Here is an 18707-nt window from a genome sequence, read left to right as displayed (position 1 = left end):
AGGGCGCCACGAGTCAACAAAAGCCCAAAGGGACATACTAACCCTCGCCGCATAGTCCTCTCCGGCCCCTTTCTCCTCCTGCTGAACAGAGACGATAATTTTAAGATTTACCTCCCCCTCCCTGAATTATTTTAATTAATTTAAATAAAGTTGTTTTAATATTACTTACGCTTGGTCTGTCTGGTCATTGGGGTTGCTTTGAGACCTCCTCGGGGTGGAAACTAGGAAGGGGCGTGACTTGCAACATCTGTGGTCCGCTCCGACCTGTGACAACTGAATGGACTCACCAGGTTTTTGATTAGTCGTGTTGAAGACGTGTCTGTCCATTATAATGTTCTTTGTAGGCAAGCAGAGTTCTGCAAACTTTTTCAGTAATACTTCGGGATCTTCTCTGTCCTCTCCCTCTGCAAACGTGAAAGTCTCGGATTTCTCCACAGCGTCCGGGACCGCTAAATTCAGCAGAGTGTACGCCTGCACCTTTTCCGATTTGTTTGATAGACCAGCATTGCAATATATGCGCCATTCTTTTTCGAATTTGCTCCAGTTGTCAGCAATGTGCTCGTCGAAGATGAGCGGATCAATACGGCGGAGACCTTGTGCCATGTTCGACCTCTTCTGACACCATGTAGATTTGTCAATAACTGACACAATACAGACTGGATTTAACCGAACGTGTTCCTCGTTTATTTTCCTTCTCTCCCTGGCTTACACTCGTGCACACTGGTGTACCCGGACCACACCCACCTTCCCATGTAACATCACCCTTAAAGGGCTATAGCATTTATCAGCTATGAAATAACATTTATCAACACTACAAAGACCATTTCTAAAAGACAAATACTGTTAAATACTATTATTAATGCTATTATTATTAACCAATTCAGTCAAAAGTACAAAGGCAGCGCTCTGATACAGCATTAAAGTTATATAAAAATATAAAGCTATAAAACTTTGAACCTCTGTCAAAACTATTTGCTCTCGAACAAATTATAGATTAATAAAACCAAAGATCGCCCATTAGATTTAACAAAACAAATTATATCATGTTTAACCACTTTAGAAACATCAGAGCCACCAACAAATTCTAGAAGAATTGGCAGAGGTAAGGCTATTCTCTGCAGGTTCATGAGCGATGAATGGCTGAACATCCTGGAGCTCACATCTGCCATTAAAATGCCATTTTTATTAATAACTTATTAATAAACTGTGGTGTTGGTTAAAAATGTTTTGCCACTAGGTGTCACTAATAACCTGGGCCCATATTCACAAAACATTTTATCTTATCACCAAGAGTTCTCCTAAATAGAAGTAAAAGTTCTTAGCTAAGAGTTTTCTCTTAAAACCTATTCACAAATCTGCTGAGACCAGCTTTACTAAGGAATAGAGAGAAGCCTTAAGCTAAAAGTAAGGGCGAGGTTGACCTTGTTGCTATGGATGATGTCATCTTACTTAATATGCACACAGTGATTGCCTGATAGGGTAGAGGTCTCTGTAAGAGATTTATTCATAGAAATATTGTAGAGCACGATATCATGTAGCCATATTCATATTTAAAAAGGCTTAAAAAGAAACATTTAAAAATATTTCGTACACAATGGTAATTCAAAGTGCTTTACATAAAAGAAAGTAAAATAATCATGAAAAAATAATCACAAAATGAAACAAGGAATTAAAAAATTTGATTTTTGAATGATTTAAAAGTTGACTTAAAATAATTTAAGACAATACAGTGCAATAAATTAAATGCAGTGCAATCAGTTCAGACATTGCACAGTGCTCATTCAATAAATACACCACTAAACAGATGAGGTTTGAGTCTAGATTTAAGAGTTGCTAATATTTTAGCACATCTGATCTCTTCTGGAAGCTGATTCCAACTGCGGAGTGGCATAATAACTAAAAGCCCCCTTATTTCGTGTGAACCCTTGTTATTTCTAATTAAACAAGTATGTTCAGTTAATCAGCCTCTTACATGTGTGCTCATCGTGAACAATTAGCAGATATGCATATAAACAGCCTTTTTAAAAAAAAAAAAATCATGGCTGATAGTAAGGCGTGTGAACAAAAGGGAACTATTGCAAATTGGACGCAAGAACAGCTGTTACTTCTTGCTCAACTTGTTAATGAAAACAACAGTCATAATACACTTGTAATTAAGGCAATATCATTTTAAAAGCTCATTATTGTCAAAATTCTTCTAAAATGTTTATGTTCAGAGGCAGATTGCCGGCCTCAGCCATTTTATGACAGTTTGTGCCTTGGTCTTAGTGACCTAGAAGTCCCCTTGACAACTCCAGACCAAACATTTCACAGATTTAGGAGCTAGTTTTAGGGCTAAAACGCTTTGTGAAATACTCTTAGAGGAAAAATAAAGGAGTCTTAAATTTAGGACTGACACATCCATTATTTTGTACGATTTTCTCCTAAATCGGCAAGTTATGAGCTCCTTTTAGCCTTAAAATATTTTGTGAATACAAGCCTTGTAGTGTAGATGTAAAAGAGAATAAAGGGATAGCAGTAACAAGCATGCAGTAGCTCAACACTTCGGCTGTTTTTTTATTATTAGTACTAATTATAATAAGGTACAACATCTTGGTGATGAGGATGGCAGCACTCAGTTTACCTACAGTACACCTGCTCATGCCATACATGGGCCAGCCCTCGGTACTGATTCATACTTGGCAGCATCTTGACGCTATCAATAAAATGGAAGATTTGTCGCTGGAGGAGAGAAATCGGCCGTTTCACTACAGTGCCTTCCCAGACAGCAATATAGTGTTGGCACAGATCCGGCCCACGTGAAATCCATTTGGGCCGGATCTGGGCAGATACTGCTTGCTTTTTGGGCTGGAGCTGAGGGGTTGAAAGTTTTCTACACGCTGCCTAATACATGTTAACTGTTGCTGACGCCTTCAAAGCTTTAGAAGAACATTTCCAGCCTGCTACAAAATGTTGTAGTTGACTGACACAAATTCAGACAACGCGCTCAATGGCCGGATGAATCGGCAAAGGATTTTCTTGTTGTTTTACTTGAACTTAGTCTATACTATAACTTTGGTGATTGCACGGATTAGATGATCCGAGATCAATTAGAGGAGAAAGCATCCTCTGCACATGTCTGGCCCCGGGCGACAACTTCTTCACCTCCGGTTTTCAAGATCTCCACCCGGAACCACTTTGCTCCCCTCTGCGATATGGAACGCGATGCTGTGATCGTCAGAGACTGGTTATTGTTATTGTCATGGTTTAGAGCACAGAAACAACTCTTTGTTAATAATTGGAATCTTTTCTGGGAGCGTCCTAGGCTTTTTCGCGCTGATGGCCTGCACCCCAGCAACGTTGGAGCAGAACTCTTTTGGACAACATCTCCAGGACACTTCTCTCCATATGACTAGTAAGCCAATGCTCAAAGAAATACTATGATGATTTTTGTTCTACCCGCTTAAATGATAGAAGTACTTGCGCAGTCCAATCTATTAAAGGGTTAGTTCAGCCAAAAATGAAAATTATGTTATTAATGACTCACCCTCATGTTGTTCAAAACCTGTAAGACCTCCGTTCATCTTTGGAACATAGTTTGAGATATTTTAGATTCAGTACGAGAGCTTTCTGTCCCTCCATTGAAAATGTATGTATGGTATACTGTCCATGTCCAGAAAGGTAAGAAAAACATCATCAAAGTAGTCCATGTGACATCAGAGGGTCAGTTAGAATTTATTGAAGCATCAAAAATACATTTTGGTCCAAAAATAACAAAAAGTTTGACTTTATTCAGCATTGGCTTCTCTTCCGGGTCTGTTGAGAGTGCGACTGCCGTGACAGTTGACGTATGATGCTTGTTATTGGGCACACCAGAAAAAACATCAGCAGCGTTGTACGTCAACAGTCACAGCTGTCCCTTTAAGCCGGTGTCTGTTCCCCGAATACAGGGGTCAAAATAGAAATGCAATGTAAGATTTAGAAAAAATCTTATCGTGATTAAACCTAAACAGAAAAATGTTAAATAAATAAACTACATTTTTTTAAATGTTTACATAAACATTAGATCCTTCACACCCAAAGCAGTTATTGTAAATGAAATGATCACAGATAATAGATTTGATGTACTCTGCTTGACTGAAACCTGGCTAAAACCAAATGATTATTTTGGTCTAAATGAGTCTACTCCACCATACTACTGTTATAAGCATGACCCCCATCAGACTGGTCGTGGCGGAGGTGTTGCAACAATATAAAGTGATATCCTCAATGTTACCCAGAAAACAAGATACAGGTTTGACTCATTCAAAATACTTCTGCTTAATGTTAGCAAAGAATTTGCTGATTTTCTCTCAGATCTTTTGGTTACCATTGATGAAACGCTAATTGTCTGATATTTTAATATTCACGTTGAAAATACAAATGATGCATTAGAACTTACGTTTACTGACCTAATAAACTTTTAGAGTCAAGCTAAATGTCAGAGTCAAGCAAAATGTCACAGGGCCCACTCATCGTTTTAATCATACACTAGATTTAATTATATCGCATGAAATCTATCTTATTGATATAGATATTGTACCTCAAAGTGATGATATTACAGACCATTTCCTTGTATCGTGCATGCTGCGTATAACTGATTTTAACTATATGTCTCAGCGTTACCATCTGGACAGAACTATTGTTCCAGCCACCAAAGACAGATTCGCAAATAACCTGCCTGACTTATCTCAACTGCTATTTGTACCCAAAAATACACATGAGCTAGATGAAATGACTGGTAACATGGGAACTTATTTCTCTAATATATTAGAAGCTGTTACCCCATCAAACTGAAAAGGTTTCAGTTTGTCCCTTGCACCCAAAGATAAACTGCATTGCTTTACAACTATAGGACAGGAAGAGCTAAATAAACTTATCACTGTATCTAAACTAACAACACGTTTATTAGATCCTGTACCCACTAAATTACTGAAAGAGTTGTTACCTGTAGCCGAAGAACTTCTCAATATCGTTAACTCATCGTTATCTTTAGGTCACGTCCCAAAACCATTCAAGCTGGTGTTTACTAAGCCTCTTATTAAGAAACCACAACTAGATCCTAGTGAACTGGCAAATTATAGGTCCATTTCAAATCTTCCATTTACGTCTATAATTTTAGAAAAGTTGTGTCTGCTCATTTGTGCTCCTTCCTGCAAAAAAATTATCTGTCTGAAGAATTTCAGGTTTCAGGCCCCACCATAGCACAGAATGTGCACTTGTTAAAATTACAAATGACTTGCTTCTTGCATCAGATCAAGGCTTCATCTAATTTCTAGTTTTACTTGGATCTTATTGGTGCGTTCGACACCAAAGATCATGACATACTCATAGATAGATTACAAAACTATACAGGTATTTAAGAGAAGGCTCTAAGATGGTTTACTTCCTGTCCGATCACTACCATTTTGTTTCTTTAAATGGGGAGTCATCTCATTTATCACCAGTAAAATATGGAGTGCCACAAGGATCCGTCCTAGGTCCCCTTCTATTTTCAGTATACATGTTGCCCCTAGGTAATATTATTAGAAAATACGGGATTAGTTTCCACAGTTATGCTGATGATACACAACTATATATCTCAACGAGACCAGATTCAACTTCTAAATTATCTAAACTAACAGAGTGTGTTAAAAATGTAAAAGATTGGATGACCAATAAGCATTCGAATAATGCATCTAAGAATTTGTGATGCATTATTATTCTTTAGCTTTGATTAAACTAATTTATTTTACTTGGTTGGAACAGCAGCTACGCTAATGATGTCTCTTTTTTTTCTGTTTTGCTAGGATGTACACAAGCTTCAGTCTGGATCCAGAACACCTGAAAAGAGATGATGCAAACCCCTCATAGGACCTCAGATGATGCTAACCCTGAAACAACATACAGAACTAACAAATATCACTACAAGTGTGATTGTACCATATTATAATTGCTGTTAATAGTGTTTATCATCTAATTGACTAAATGTTGTATACATTTTTCAGAAAATACCTGTCATATGCACATACACTGATAGTAAACACTGATAAACCCTTACCAAAAATTTGTACTTCAAGTATGTTTTATGAAGTATACTTTCAAGTGTACGTTAAGTATAACAGTAACAAACTTTGAGTACAAAACTAGTTTACCTCTATGTTTGCTACTGTTATACTTAAATGGTTAGTTCACCCAATAATCAAAATTATATAATTAATAACTCACCCTCATGTCGTTCCAAACCCGTGAGACCTCTGTTTATCTTTGGAACACAGTTTAAGATATTTTAGATTTAGTCCGAGAGCTCTCAGTCCCTCCATTGAAACTGTGTGTACGGTATACTGTCCATGTCCAGAAAGGTAAGAAAAACATCATCAAAGTAGTCCATGTGACATCAGAGGGTCAGTTAGAATTTTTTTAAACATCGAAAATACATTTTGGTCCAAAAATATCAAAAACTACGACTTCATTCAGTATTGTCTTCTCTTCCGTGTCTGTTGTGAGAGAGAGTTCAAAACAAAGCAGTTTGTGATATCCAGTTCACGAACGAATCATTCGATGTAACCGGATCTTTTTGAACCAGTTCACCAAATCGAACTGAATCGTTTTAAACAGTTTGCGTCTCCAACACACATTAACTCTTTAATAAAGTCTGTATGGTGCCCTGGTGGCCTGTATACAGTAGCCAGTACAAACATCACAGGGGATATATCATTAACATTTGTTTCTCTGGATAATATGAAGCACCATTACTTCAAACGAGTTATACTTAAAGCCCATCCTCCTTAAAACACTGTTATAAACTGAAGCAACACCTCACCCTTTAACTTTTGGATGCTAGTATTGTTTATAGCAGGAATTTTTTATAACAGTAGACTCTTTTAAAATAATGTAATCATCAGGTTTTAGCCATGTTTCTGTTAAACAGAGCACATCCAGATTATGATTAGTGATTATACCATTTACAAAAAAATGCTTTCATAGAAAGGGACCTGATATTCAATAAGCCAAGCTTTATCATTTATTTATCCGAATTGCATTTGTTTTTTATTTGTTGAACCTCAGTTAAATTGTTACTCTTAAATTGGTTAGGATGTTTTGTGTATTTTCTAGTTCGAGGAACAGACAGTCTCTATAGTGTGATATCTAGGTGAGAATGTCTTTGTGCTGAGAATTAACTGATTTCTGTGGTGTGAAGCGGCTAGCAGACGGTCGGTTTAGCCAGTCTGTCGGCTTCCTGACCTGGGCCCCAGTTAGTCAAGTATAAACTCTAAGACTATGTGCCATATTTCTAGTGAGAGGAGTGACACCACCCCAGGAGGGATGAAGACCATCTCTTTTCAACAGGTCAGGTCTGCCCCAAAAACTTTTCCAATTGTCTATGAAACCTATTTTATTCTGCGGGCTACCACTTAGAAATCCAGCCACTAAGTGACGACGATGTGCTTTGTATCTGATCACCACGGTAAGCCGGGAGGGGACCAGAGTATATTACAGTGTCTGACATCCGGCTTGCAAGTTCACACACCTCTTTAATGTTATTTTTAGTGATCTCTGACTGGTGAAGTCGAACTTCATAAGCCCCGGCGTGAATAACAATCTTACTGTATTTACATTTACGCAAAGCCCTGCAGAGTAGTTTGGACAGCCTAGCACATCATTGGAGGTGAGCATCCTTGCCCCCAGGACATCTACACCCAGAAATGTGTGAGGAAAACATGAAAGCTCATCAGAGACTCCTGCTACATGAACAACAAACTGCTCTCGCTGCTACCATAAGGTAGAAGATAAAGCTGTATCAGGACCAACATCAGCAGACTACGAGACAGCTTCATCTCATCAGACTGCTGAACTCCAGCTAATAAAAATAAACCATACATCTCACTTACCCTTGCACAGTACTTTATTAACAGATTAGATACACCAACTTTAACTGGCAGTGCTGTAGAATGTCTTTGTACTGCTCACCCCATACATATTTTCAAAGCATGCTACATCATCTCTTTCCAGCACTGACAAGGTATTTGCAATAAACTTTACAAATCATCAAATGCTTCCTATAACAACATAGACATACTTAACTTCACTGTTATTATAGTGAATAATACTGACACATTACTGTGACTACTCTGATTAGGGTGACTGCATTTGGTTGTAACATTTGTAAACTTCCTTTGTATACCGTTTATTCCTTGTATATACTGTGTATCTTGTGTAAAATGTGTTTGTATTGTCAATTGTGCATCCATTGTTTTTATACTGCCATGTTACAGAGACCTGCACCTAAAAAATTAACATTGTACACCTATACACATTTCACAGTGTATACAATGTGACAATAAAGAGATTTGATGTGATTTTATTAGTTGAAAATGCTAGAATGTTTAGGAATTACACAACTTGCAGGTGGAAAACCAGCTATCAAAATATGAAACTATGAACTATAGCCATATTCCAGTTGGACCCCAAATGTTTACCTGTGAATTCCCTCAAATAAATATCGAACATTCCACTGTATCGTTTGATTTATTTTGTTTATATCTTTTTAATGATCATTTACATTGTGGCATTTTAGAGCAAGACAGCAGTCTAACTAATATTTTGATTCTGAGTTTTTATTACATGAAATAAAGCAATGCAACCATACAGTTTGAAATTAGAGGGTGCCTTCTACATTATCTCAATATTTGAAACAATAAAGACTCAGCAATGAATACAGGAGTTCATATATACAAGAAATATGTATTTATGACAAATTAGCTCTGTACTTGTACTCTGCATAATGACAATAAAGTTAAATCTAATCTATTCTAATCTGATCTAATCTGACAAGAAAATAAATATCTCCAAGTCTCCTTAACAGGTGACTAATGCAAATGATCACAAAGGTGCAAAATCAGATTTGGCCCACAATCGGCTGCAGGTGTTATAGTTCCATTTATTTCATACAGATACGTATTTTCTGGTGCCATTTAAAATTGCTGAGCCATTTAAAACTCTTCCCACACAAAGAACACAAATGGGGTTTAACATATGCATGACTTTTCAGGTGTATCTGTAAAAGTGATGGCAAAATGAATTTTTTGTTACACTGATCACATTTAAACGGCCTTCCTCTAGAGTGAATGTGCAAATTATTTTTACAATTGCTCCTTTTTTTAAACATTTGATCACATTCAGAATGCTGCACTTTCTTTCCATAATGAGACTGCAAATTACGTTTCACGTCTTTTTGATATGTAAATTTCTTTTCACACTTAAGACATGAGAATGGCTTCTCCCCTGAGTGAGTTATTACATGTTTCTTAAAGAGCTTCCTCACTGTGAAACTTCTTCCACACTGATGACATATAAAACAGTTCTTTCTTGAGTGGATCCTTATGTGGTAATTCAGGTTCACTTTACTTCTGAATCTCTTTCCACATTGACCACATATGTACGGCCTCTCTCCATTGTGAATTCTCATGTGAGTCTTAAGATTTCCTTTTTGTGAGAAGGTCTTCCCGCACTGTTTGCAGGTGTAAGGACTGTTTCCAGTGTGAATTTTCATGTGGGCATTTAGTGTTGCTTTACGTGTAAAACACTTTTCACATTGAGGGCATGTGTAAGGCTTCTCTCCAGTGTGAATTGTCATGTGACTTTTAAGGCTTCCTCTTCTAATGAAACTTTTTCCACACTCCGTGCAAGTGTAAGGGCTCTCTCCAGTGTGAATTCGCATGTGAATTTTAAGGCTTCCTCTCTGAGTGAAACTTTTCCCACACTGTTGGCAGGTGAAAGGATTCTCTCCAGTGTGAATTCGCATGTGAATTTTAAGGCTTCCTTTTTGAGTGAAACTTTTTCCACACTGTTGGCAGGTGAAAGGATTCTCTCCAGTGTGAATTCGCATGTGAATGTTAAGGCTTCCTTTTCGACTGAAACTTTTTCCACACTCTTGACAAGTGGAAGAACTTCTTGTTCCTGTCTTCTGATTTCTTTTAAGTGAGGTCTTCTCAGTCTGTGAGCAACTAAAAGATTTTTCTCCAGTAATAAAATCATGATGTTTCTCATACTGATCTTCTTCCATTTTATTCTCCTCTTTCAGAAGCATCAAGTCTAAGACAAAAAGGATAAATACAAGTTAACCCACACTCAAAAAAATTATTTTTCACATTTGTTCACTTTACCTGAACAATTCATGTTGAATTAATGCCATTTTGGCTATTTTTCAGTTCAACATGATTGTGTCATGTTAAACTGACTTAAAACTGTGACTCGTTGGTTTAACAAAGTTTTCATTTTGAAAGAACATGTTTCAATCAAGTACCTCAAAATAAGTTTTACACTTCCCATCATGCTTTGCACAGGACTGGATATGGGGAGAGAAAATGTTGAAATAAAGTGTTATTTTATGCAGTTTTTAGTAAAATGTGATAATAAGGAGACTTTTTCATGTCTAATGCTCTATTATATGGGCATTTTAAAAGACTTTATATTGGTGTATTTTGTGCGAGTTACCGTTGTGGTGAAGTGTGGAGCTTGTGGTTGGGTTGAGGACCTGCCAAGTTAGCTAAAATGATAAAAATAGGGAAGTTGCGGCCCAATGGTTAGAGTCGAACTGGCAATCGAAAAGTTGTGAGTTTGAGTCCCGGGCCTGCAGGAATTGTGTGTGGGGGGAGGGCATGTACAGTGCTCTCTCCACCTTCAATACCACGACTTAGGTGCCCTTGAGCAAGGCACTGAACCCCCAACTGCTCCCCGGCGCAGCAGCATAAATGGCTGCCCACTGCTCCGAGAGTGTGTGTGTGTTCACTGCTCTGTGTGTGTGCACTTCGGATGGGTTAAATGCAGAGCACAAATTCTGAGTTGGCTGAATGTCACTTCACTTTCACTTTTGTCACTTTCAATTACAACAATAAAGGTTTGAAAATGTAACATGTTTTGTCCATTTATTCAATAGAATTAAGAAAATGTAAGGTGCTTATATAAAGCAAGTAACAATAAGTTATTGAAAATGAGTAAAGTTTATGTATTATACAAGCTTAAATCACAGTTCATCAGTTTTCATAAAATGTATTTAATTCATTTACGTTAACTGAACATGAAAAGGTGAAGCTTAAACAAATATTAACTTTTGTGTTGGATTTATGTGATTACATTGGATGGAAAATTGACATCTAATTGAATTAAATAAGTTTTAACTTTTGGGGTTAAATATTTTTTGGAGTGTAAGCTTAATGGCACAAAGCAACAGAAATAATAAAAAGAGACATAAAATTTTGGTTTTCAATACATTTGCTAGATCCTTTACCCACTAAGCTACCGAAATAGATGTTGCCTGTAGGGGTGCTCCAATTGATCGGCTACCGATCACAATTGGCCGATAATCGCATGGGATGATTGATTGGCGGTCTCTAAAAAAGACGATCTCAAGCTGATGACGCACCTGCTATGAGAGGTTTCGCTCAACATGTAGCGGCACCGTCTCAGTCTCTGTCCAGCGCGGGTAAAATAATTATAATGCTTTAAGTGAGGTACAATTCATATTTCTTCATTAAATAATTGAAAAAAATATCTGAAAAAGCTTCTGGGAGTCATAATTTCACAAACAGCATAAATGAATCACCGCACGCTCTCTTTCTCTCTCAAAATGCAAATGGCTTTATAATTATAATTCATTAACTTTGGAGTCCGACTGTCGGACGCATATACAATGTTACTTATATACATTTACTATTATTCTATATTCTCTATATTAAATAACATTTTAGCATCCAGATACGTCGGGAACATGGAAACATTTGGATTCGTGCCGAATGAGAAAGGTAGGCGTCAGCTTCAGCTTACATTAATTTGTTTTTGGATTGAGGTTTTTATAGCCTAAACTTTAGAGGATTCGATTTGAAGAGAAACTAATAACTGCTTTAGACTACAGGCATTTTACCCTTCATTATTTCGGAAAGTAATAGGGCTAATAAAATGCAATGTGAGCTGCGACTTACGTATTTTTTTACTCTCAAAACACAATCTTATACAAGTGTTTTTTTAGCAATGCAGCAAACATTTTTAAATATCTTAAAAATACTTTTAAAGTGTTGATAGATTTTTTTTTTTTTTTTTTTTTAAGTAGGCCTAGCTTACATTTGGACAAAATCTGGTGCAAACTGTAAACTGTAAGCGTTAGATCTCTATTTTTTCCTTTTTTTGAGTAAGGAAAACGCTATACTTTATTATTGTTATTATTAAATTATTATTAGGCACATAATATTGTTTTTTAAAAATAACATTATTAACCAGTATTTTATCCTCCCGAACCGGTTTCGGAATGGTAATAATATCAGAGGAACGTAGAACAGAAATGTTAAAATATCGATTCTGCATGGAGTGAACCGATTTAATTTCTTTTCAGTTTTCAAGCCCTGGTTTTGGTTATAGACTTATACAAACCTAGAAGAATAATGCATGAATAATGCGTTGTTTATATTTATTGAGTTTAAACTAATGTCTATAGCTATGAAAGATTTTTACTGTTCTGTGATAAAAGACTCACAATGCTGAAAAAAAAAAAAAAAAAATTATATATAATTTTTTTTTTACATGATATGAAATCAAAACAATAAACAAATCTTGTGGATTAAAGAGACACGGATCAGTAGCGGACTGCAAACACGTCCTGTGTGAAAGCACAATGAGTCCTTGCTGTGGATTGCATATACACTGCAGGCAGATTATGTGTGAAACAGGCTTTACAGCCAAAAAGAGGAGCTGGGTCTGTTGTTTGGAGGTTTTTTGGTTTCCAAAAATCTGACGTCAACCAAACATCCATTTTAAGTGCTTAATTGTCATCAAAGGCAGCAACACAAGCAATTTGCTCTAGCACCTCCAAGCACGTCTTGAAATATCAACCAGCAGAAAATGCATTGTACACCTGATTATGCATGAAGAAAAAAAAACAAAAAAAAAAACACATAAACCGGAAAACCGGCATAATTAAAAAAAATAATAACAATAAATTTTTTTGGTCAAACCGCCCAGCACTACATTGTAACTAAAGTTTGTAAATGGCGTTTGTAAAAAAAAAAAAATGTAAAAAGTTTTTAAACCATTCACCGCTTATGCGCTTTCCCGAAGACCGTGCACTCATTCACAATTGCAGCGCACACACATAATAATGCAGCGGTTCTCAATTCCAGTCCTCGCGCCCCCTTCCCTTCTTTGCACATGTTGTATGTTTCTCTATAATGGCTTCAAATTTTTGTTCTATTCAAATGTAATTGTCTTGCGAAGTGGACATCATAGTATATTCCGGCATGATTCCATCATGTTTGTTCTATTTATAATGCATTGAAGTGTGTGAGATGCAAATTGTATTTATTTACATAAGTATATGATGTCACACTTGTCAGTGTGTGAAGACATTGCACAAATCCAAGAATGGATGTTCTGAAGTGATAAACTTCAACAGATATCCCCTGCTCAGGGAGTAGAGAGCAATGAGCACTGTGTAAGGACCATGTCAATGGAAACTCAGTTCATGCACGGAGCTCACTATCTGAATCAGGTGCGTTAAAGAGCGACATGCAAAATATGCAGATCTGGGGCGGGGGTTTGGGGAATTGGGAGGACTAGAATTGAGAACCGCTGTAATAATGCCAGGTTCACATTACTCTGTCTGCAGTGCATATGTGGTGCATATTTTTTAAATCACACATTGGATTGCAATAATTTAAATATTTAAGTTGCAAATGTTTGCTTGTATACATTACATTATTTGAGAACAATACTATGTGACAATGGTCAATGGAACCCCAAATAATCCATTGAGGGCTGATCAAAAATAAAACAAAAACCACAGTGAAAATCAAAGTAACAAAATTAAATTACAGGTTGATCAAAGTTGCATGAATTTCATCGGAGTCAGTAGTAGCTGAATTTTTTTGCAGTTCAAACTGCACGCACAGTTGCGGTCTGGCAATACATTTAGTACGAAGTTAATTTAATGCCGAAAAGATTTGCATATGCAGGGTCATATTTGTAGAAGTGTTCACAAGTGTGTAATCGTAAATTAAAATTGCATGTGCAAGAGAAGCTTTGTAAAGGTGCAAGAGAAGCTTTGTAAAGGTGTAAATCGCATTTCAAGAGTAAGAAAAAAATTATTTGCAGCATTTTATTGTTATTCATAAGTGTAATAAAAGTTTTGTGAAACTGCAGCTTCATGCTAACGCAAAATAAATATGATCTGCATTCTTCTGACTTTCATTTTTCTGCGCTTACACGTTGCACATTGTTTTCACAAAAAGACTGCAAGCACTGCAAGCCTGTGGACAGTGATTTGCAAGAGAAAACAACAGTTTAAAGAACTGCAAACTGCATAGAACCAATCTTTGTGTAAAAAAAACTGTTGTAAATGTCTAGATGACTTTTTGTGCATGTGGAGTAAAAAGTTCCAGAAATAAGCCGATATGTACAGCTCCGTTTTTCATTTCTCTGCGCTTAAACTTTTGACACAATTCTCTCACTGAGTTTTGCAAGCGTGAGGGGGAGGGTAGGTCCACCTTCTGCTTGTAGCCAATCACATGAGGCTCTCGCTGACTCTCCATTTACTCTTATCTGATTGGTACAATAAACACATAATCTGCCAGAACATTAATCTTCATTTAGTAATGGATCATTCTCTCTGCAAGAATGGTACTTTTAATGTACAGTCAATCAATCAATCTGCACCATTGGTCTGATTTTTAACACTAGTCAAAATTATGTTATATGACAATGCTCAGCACTTAAGTATCAGAGTGATATACTTTGTAAAACCTTTTTACTAAACCAATAAAGCTACATAAATCTGAATTTGTCTGTTTTTCAGACCATGTCTCTGTTTTCGGTATTTAACACTCAATTTTGAAATTTTGGTATTGATTCGGATTACTTGCATGTAACTGATCAAGCTATTATAGGAAGCAAGTATGAGCAACAAATGTTTTCTTTGTGTCCAGATTTGACTAACGTAAAAACTTACACTTCAAATAAAATAAAAAAAACACGATACAACTTTGATAAAAAATACGTCTTTAATGATGTCTAAATATATATTCAAATTAAAGTAACTAATTATTTGGGAATCCAACGTTCCCAGCCACTAGGGAACACACAGCCATGTTTATATGTTTATTTATAGAGCTAAACAGCCATTTAGTTGTTACACATTGGTATTACAGATGATGAATAAGAACCCAGTAAGTTAAGAGATAATAAATATTTTAGAAAAATATTGAGTAAAATGCCCTAAATTATTATTATTATTTTTTTTATTATAATATAATATATCCAGAACTAAATGAAGATTAATGTTTTGGAAGATGGTGTGTTTATTGAACCAATCAGATAAAGATTAAATGAAGAGTTAGCAATAGCCTAATGTGATTGGCAACAAGCACCCGCCCTCTCCCTCACGCTTGCAAAACTCAGAGAGAACCGTGCCAAAATTGTAAGCGCAGATAAAAGAAAGATGGAGCTGTACATTTCGGTTTGTTTCGGGAACTTCTTACAAGTCTACTGTGTTTCTAATTCATAACTTGGTAGCACTTTTTTTTTTTTTTTTTTTTACCAAAGCTTTCTCGAACACAACGAGCAGAAGTAACTGGTTCTCTTAATTTCTTACACAAGCTACCAAAAGGCTTGTTAATTGTTTGTTTTTTTAGTTTTCTCAGCCTTATTTCTTCCATCATTGCCGAGTACCATTTATATATTAAGTCCTTTATTATTTAGGACTAGAACTTCATAATCTTATTTTCCATCCTGCCGAATATGTTTCCTCTCCGGCATCTATGCTTAGTATGGATCTCAACCACATCTTTTTCAAGACCCGACCCATTCTACTTCTGATTGACTACTAATGTTAGTTTGGTTGAAAGTGAATGCTGTATTCCTCTCATAACACTAGTAGGCCAACTCCTGAATTTTAACATGATTTCAACAAGTTTTGAGTTTCTTAATCTGTAGATAAAGATCAATGGTTTTCCATAAAATAACTTCATTTTGCTGGAGTTTAGTGCCGTTTCTAAATCATGTTACTTTCTACTGGGTGTCTGTTAGATCACAACACTGGGATAGAAAGCACAATTAATTTAACTTAACTGAAAGCACAGTAACTGAAACTTAAGCGCATCATTCTGCACACGGGATGCACAAAAGCACTTTGTGCCGCTCTGCATTAGAGCCTTTCGTGTTGTAATAATTTTGCACTGTGAAAGATTGTTAGTTGCTTTTACTGTCCTATCTATCACATGTTGCTGTTTTATTACTGTGCTATACATTTAAAAGGAAAGTCTTTTTTATGGTATACATTTATATATAAATATATTTGCTTGTTTTTTTTACTTTTATTTGTACCCCACTAAATACTTTTTTCATTAAATGTTTAGATTTTATACAATTATAGTGCACTCATCGTTTTTCTAGAGTTACTCTTGCTGCTGAATTATCCACTAACCAAGTTTATAATAGCATTTCTCACAGATTATATATATATATATATATATTTTTTTTTTATTGTTATTTTTCTGTCTATATTTAGTAGATTGTGTTTAACACACAAAACAGTGATGATCAGGTTAACACACAGATGTATAGAAACTATAAATTGATTAAAAAGGAAAAAAACTATGCTAGTATTAGATTAGTATCATTATCGGCTGATCGGTTCAGAAAAAAATGGTATCTGTGCATCCCTAGTTTTCTCATGCAGTAAAACAAAAAACAAAAAACATCACGTAGCAAAGAGGACACTGACAATTGGGTAAACTCAAACTGTAATTTATTCCTGTGTGTGCCGAGAAGATTCCATTCTCTTTCTCATCTTGAACTGTGTAAATGCAGGCAGGTCCGTTATGGTTACATGGGCACTCTGTGTGTCTCCATTGCGTTTTGGTTAGTACAAAGGCGTGCAAACCAATTCCTGTAGATGTACCGGGGTTCAGTTTTAACCCTGATTGATTTCAACCCCAAAAACATGTCTGCAATTATCTCATGTGCTCCTGAAGAGCGTAATTAGTTGTTTCAGTTGTGTTTGATCAGGGTTGGAGCTAAACTTTGCAGGAAGATCCCTCCAGGAACTGGCCTGGGCACCCCTGGGGTTAGTAATAGCATAATATGCTATGTTAAATAGATAGAAATAAGTTAGCATTAGCAACGTTTTGCAGCAACACGGCAGTTATTTTGCATAATTTTATGATTAAAAACACAGTACAGGTCGTTTTAACAATCATCACGATGTTAAATACTAGGAATTTCAAATATCTGGACATACATTAACATCTGGCAGACACTTTTATCCAAAGTAACTTACAGTGCATTCAGGATTTACTTACTTTTTTTTTTTTTTATCACTATATGTGTGTTTCCTGAGAATGCCTGGAACCCTCAGAGTTCAGCTTTGAGAATGAAAACCAACCTGTTTGTTCCTCAGTATCTTCATGTTTGACTCTGAATGTTTCTTCAATCCTCACATCTTCACTCTCCTCTTTAATAAAAGCCATCTTTACTTGCAGTGAGTTTTTCTGCACGTTTGGACACATAAACACAATCACACGTACTATTTAGACATTGAATATATACACATGCATCCAGTAGTAACGGTACATACTAGCTAGAGAAACAATTCAACGGACTCATTTTTCGAAAAGCACCGTTACTTCCACCACTTTTTGCGAATGCATGAATTCGAGTTTAATGCTGCCTTTACGTGCTATCGGAAATTTCCCACTTATGAAGTCGTGGTGACGAGCTTGTCGTATTCAAGTACTTTAATGTCGGAAAAAATCAAATGTAGCATCCCACTGGTCGACTATTATAAACAATCACCGCGCTACACATCCAGTTTGCTGACCATTCTGGAAGTTAGGTCAAATATGTTACATGTTTATTTCCCCGCATATAAAACACGCTTTGAAGGATCGTTCATCTTAACCCTATAAATACACAATTTTAGCGACAATAAAAGGATGTAGTTGGCACCAATGACTGTCCCCTCCGCCATGTTTAAAGATTGTGACCCGCCCAACTGAAAACTCTGATATCAGTATTATTTCCGAATTTAAATACTACTTTGAGACGCGTTCACGACTAATGTCCGCTCGTGTTTACGATAATTCCGATAGCACACGAATGCAGCATAAGATTCATGATATACGAAACAAAGACGCAGCATTTCTGTTTATACAGATGTGGATATAAAACGTTACTTTACTCAAAATATGGCTCATTAATGTTATAGAAAAAAAACATTACAACGTTATATTCAATAATAATAATAATAATAATAATAATAATAATAAATAGATTGCACAATTTCGCAAAGGCTTGCATTTGTCTGAACATTTTCGTCCATTTAAACACTTTAAATGCTTTAAAACACAAACCTTTATTCAGCTTAACCAGATTCAGCAGGGCGACGCGCCATTCTTCTTCCTCTTGGTTTTAAACGGCGGCTGCAGGCACCAACGCAAATAGGTGCATTACCGCCACCTTCTGCTCCGGAGTGTGGAAGAGAGTTCTAAATTCTATATAACAATAAACAGTGGCGCACCCAGAAATTTTTAATAGGGGTGCCCAGATGAGGGCCACAGTAAATCTTTGGGTGGCACAATAAAATAAAGTAAAAAATTAAGGGTTTGCAATATTAACAAAAAATATATATTTCTGTGATTTGTATCGATAACGATAAATAGACAATA

At 36.2% G+C, this 18707-nt stretch overlaps 1 protein-coding gene across 4 annotated transcripts; it reads right to left on the bottom strand.

The window, feature by feature from the left end:
* Positions 1–8343: 8343 nt before the first annotated feature.
* Positions 8344–18488, bottom strand: LOC113052211 (gastrula zinc finger protein XlCGF8.2DB-like). Of its 4 annotated transcripts, none has more exons than XM_026216593.1 (3): positions 18393–18488; positions 17426–17531; positions 8344–10092 (listed from the first exon to the last, which is right to left on the bottom strand). In XM_026216593.1, exons 2-3 carry the CDS (start codon positions 17508–17510, stop codon positions 8939–8941), a joined length of 1239 nt encoding a protein of 412 aa, XP_026072378.1. In that variant the 5' UTR covers positions 17511–17531; positions 18393–18488; the 3' UTR covers positions 8344–8938. The 4 variants fall into 4 exon arrangements, with proteins under 4 accessions (XP_026072378.1, XP_026072380.1, XP_026072379.1 ...); XM_026216595.1 differs by having other exon boundaries at positions 17343–17531; positions 18393–18429; XM_026216594.1 differs by lacking the exon at positions 18393–18488 and adding an exon at positions 17618–18358.
* Between the last annotated feature and the right edge of the window lie 219 nt (positions 18489–18707).

This window comes from Carassius auratus, chromosome 32, assembly GCF_003368295.1.
Source record: "Carassius auratus strain Wakin chromosome 32, ASM336829v1, whole genome shotgun sequence".
Classification (NCBI taxonomy): Eukaryota; Metazoa; Chordata; class Actinopteri; order Cypriniformes; family Cyprinidae; genus Carassius; species Carassius auratus.
The sequence above is the reverse complement of the archived record's forward strand: the minus strand, read 5'-3'. Positions and strand labels throughout refer to the sequence as shown.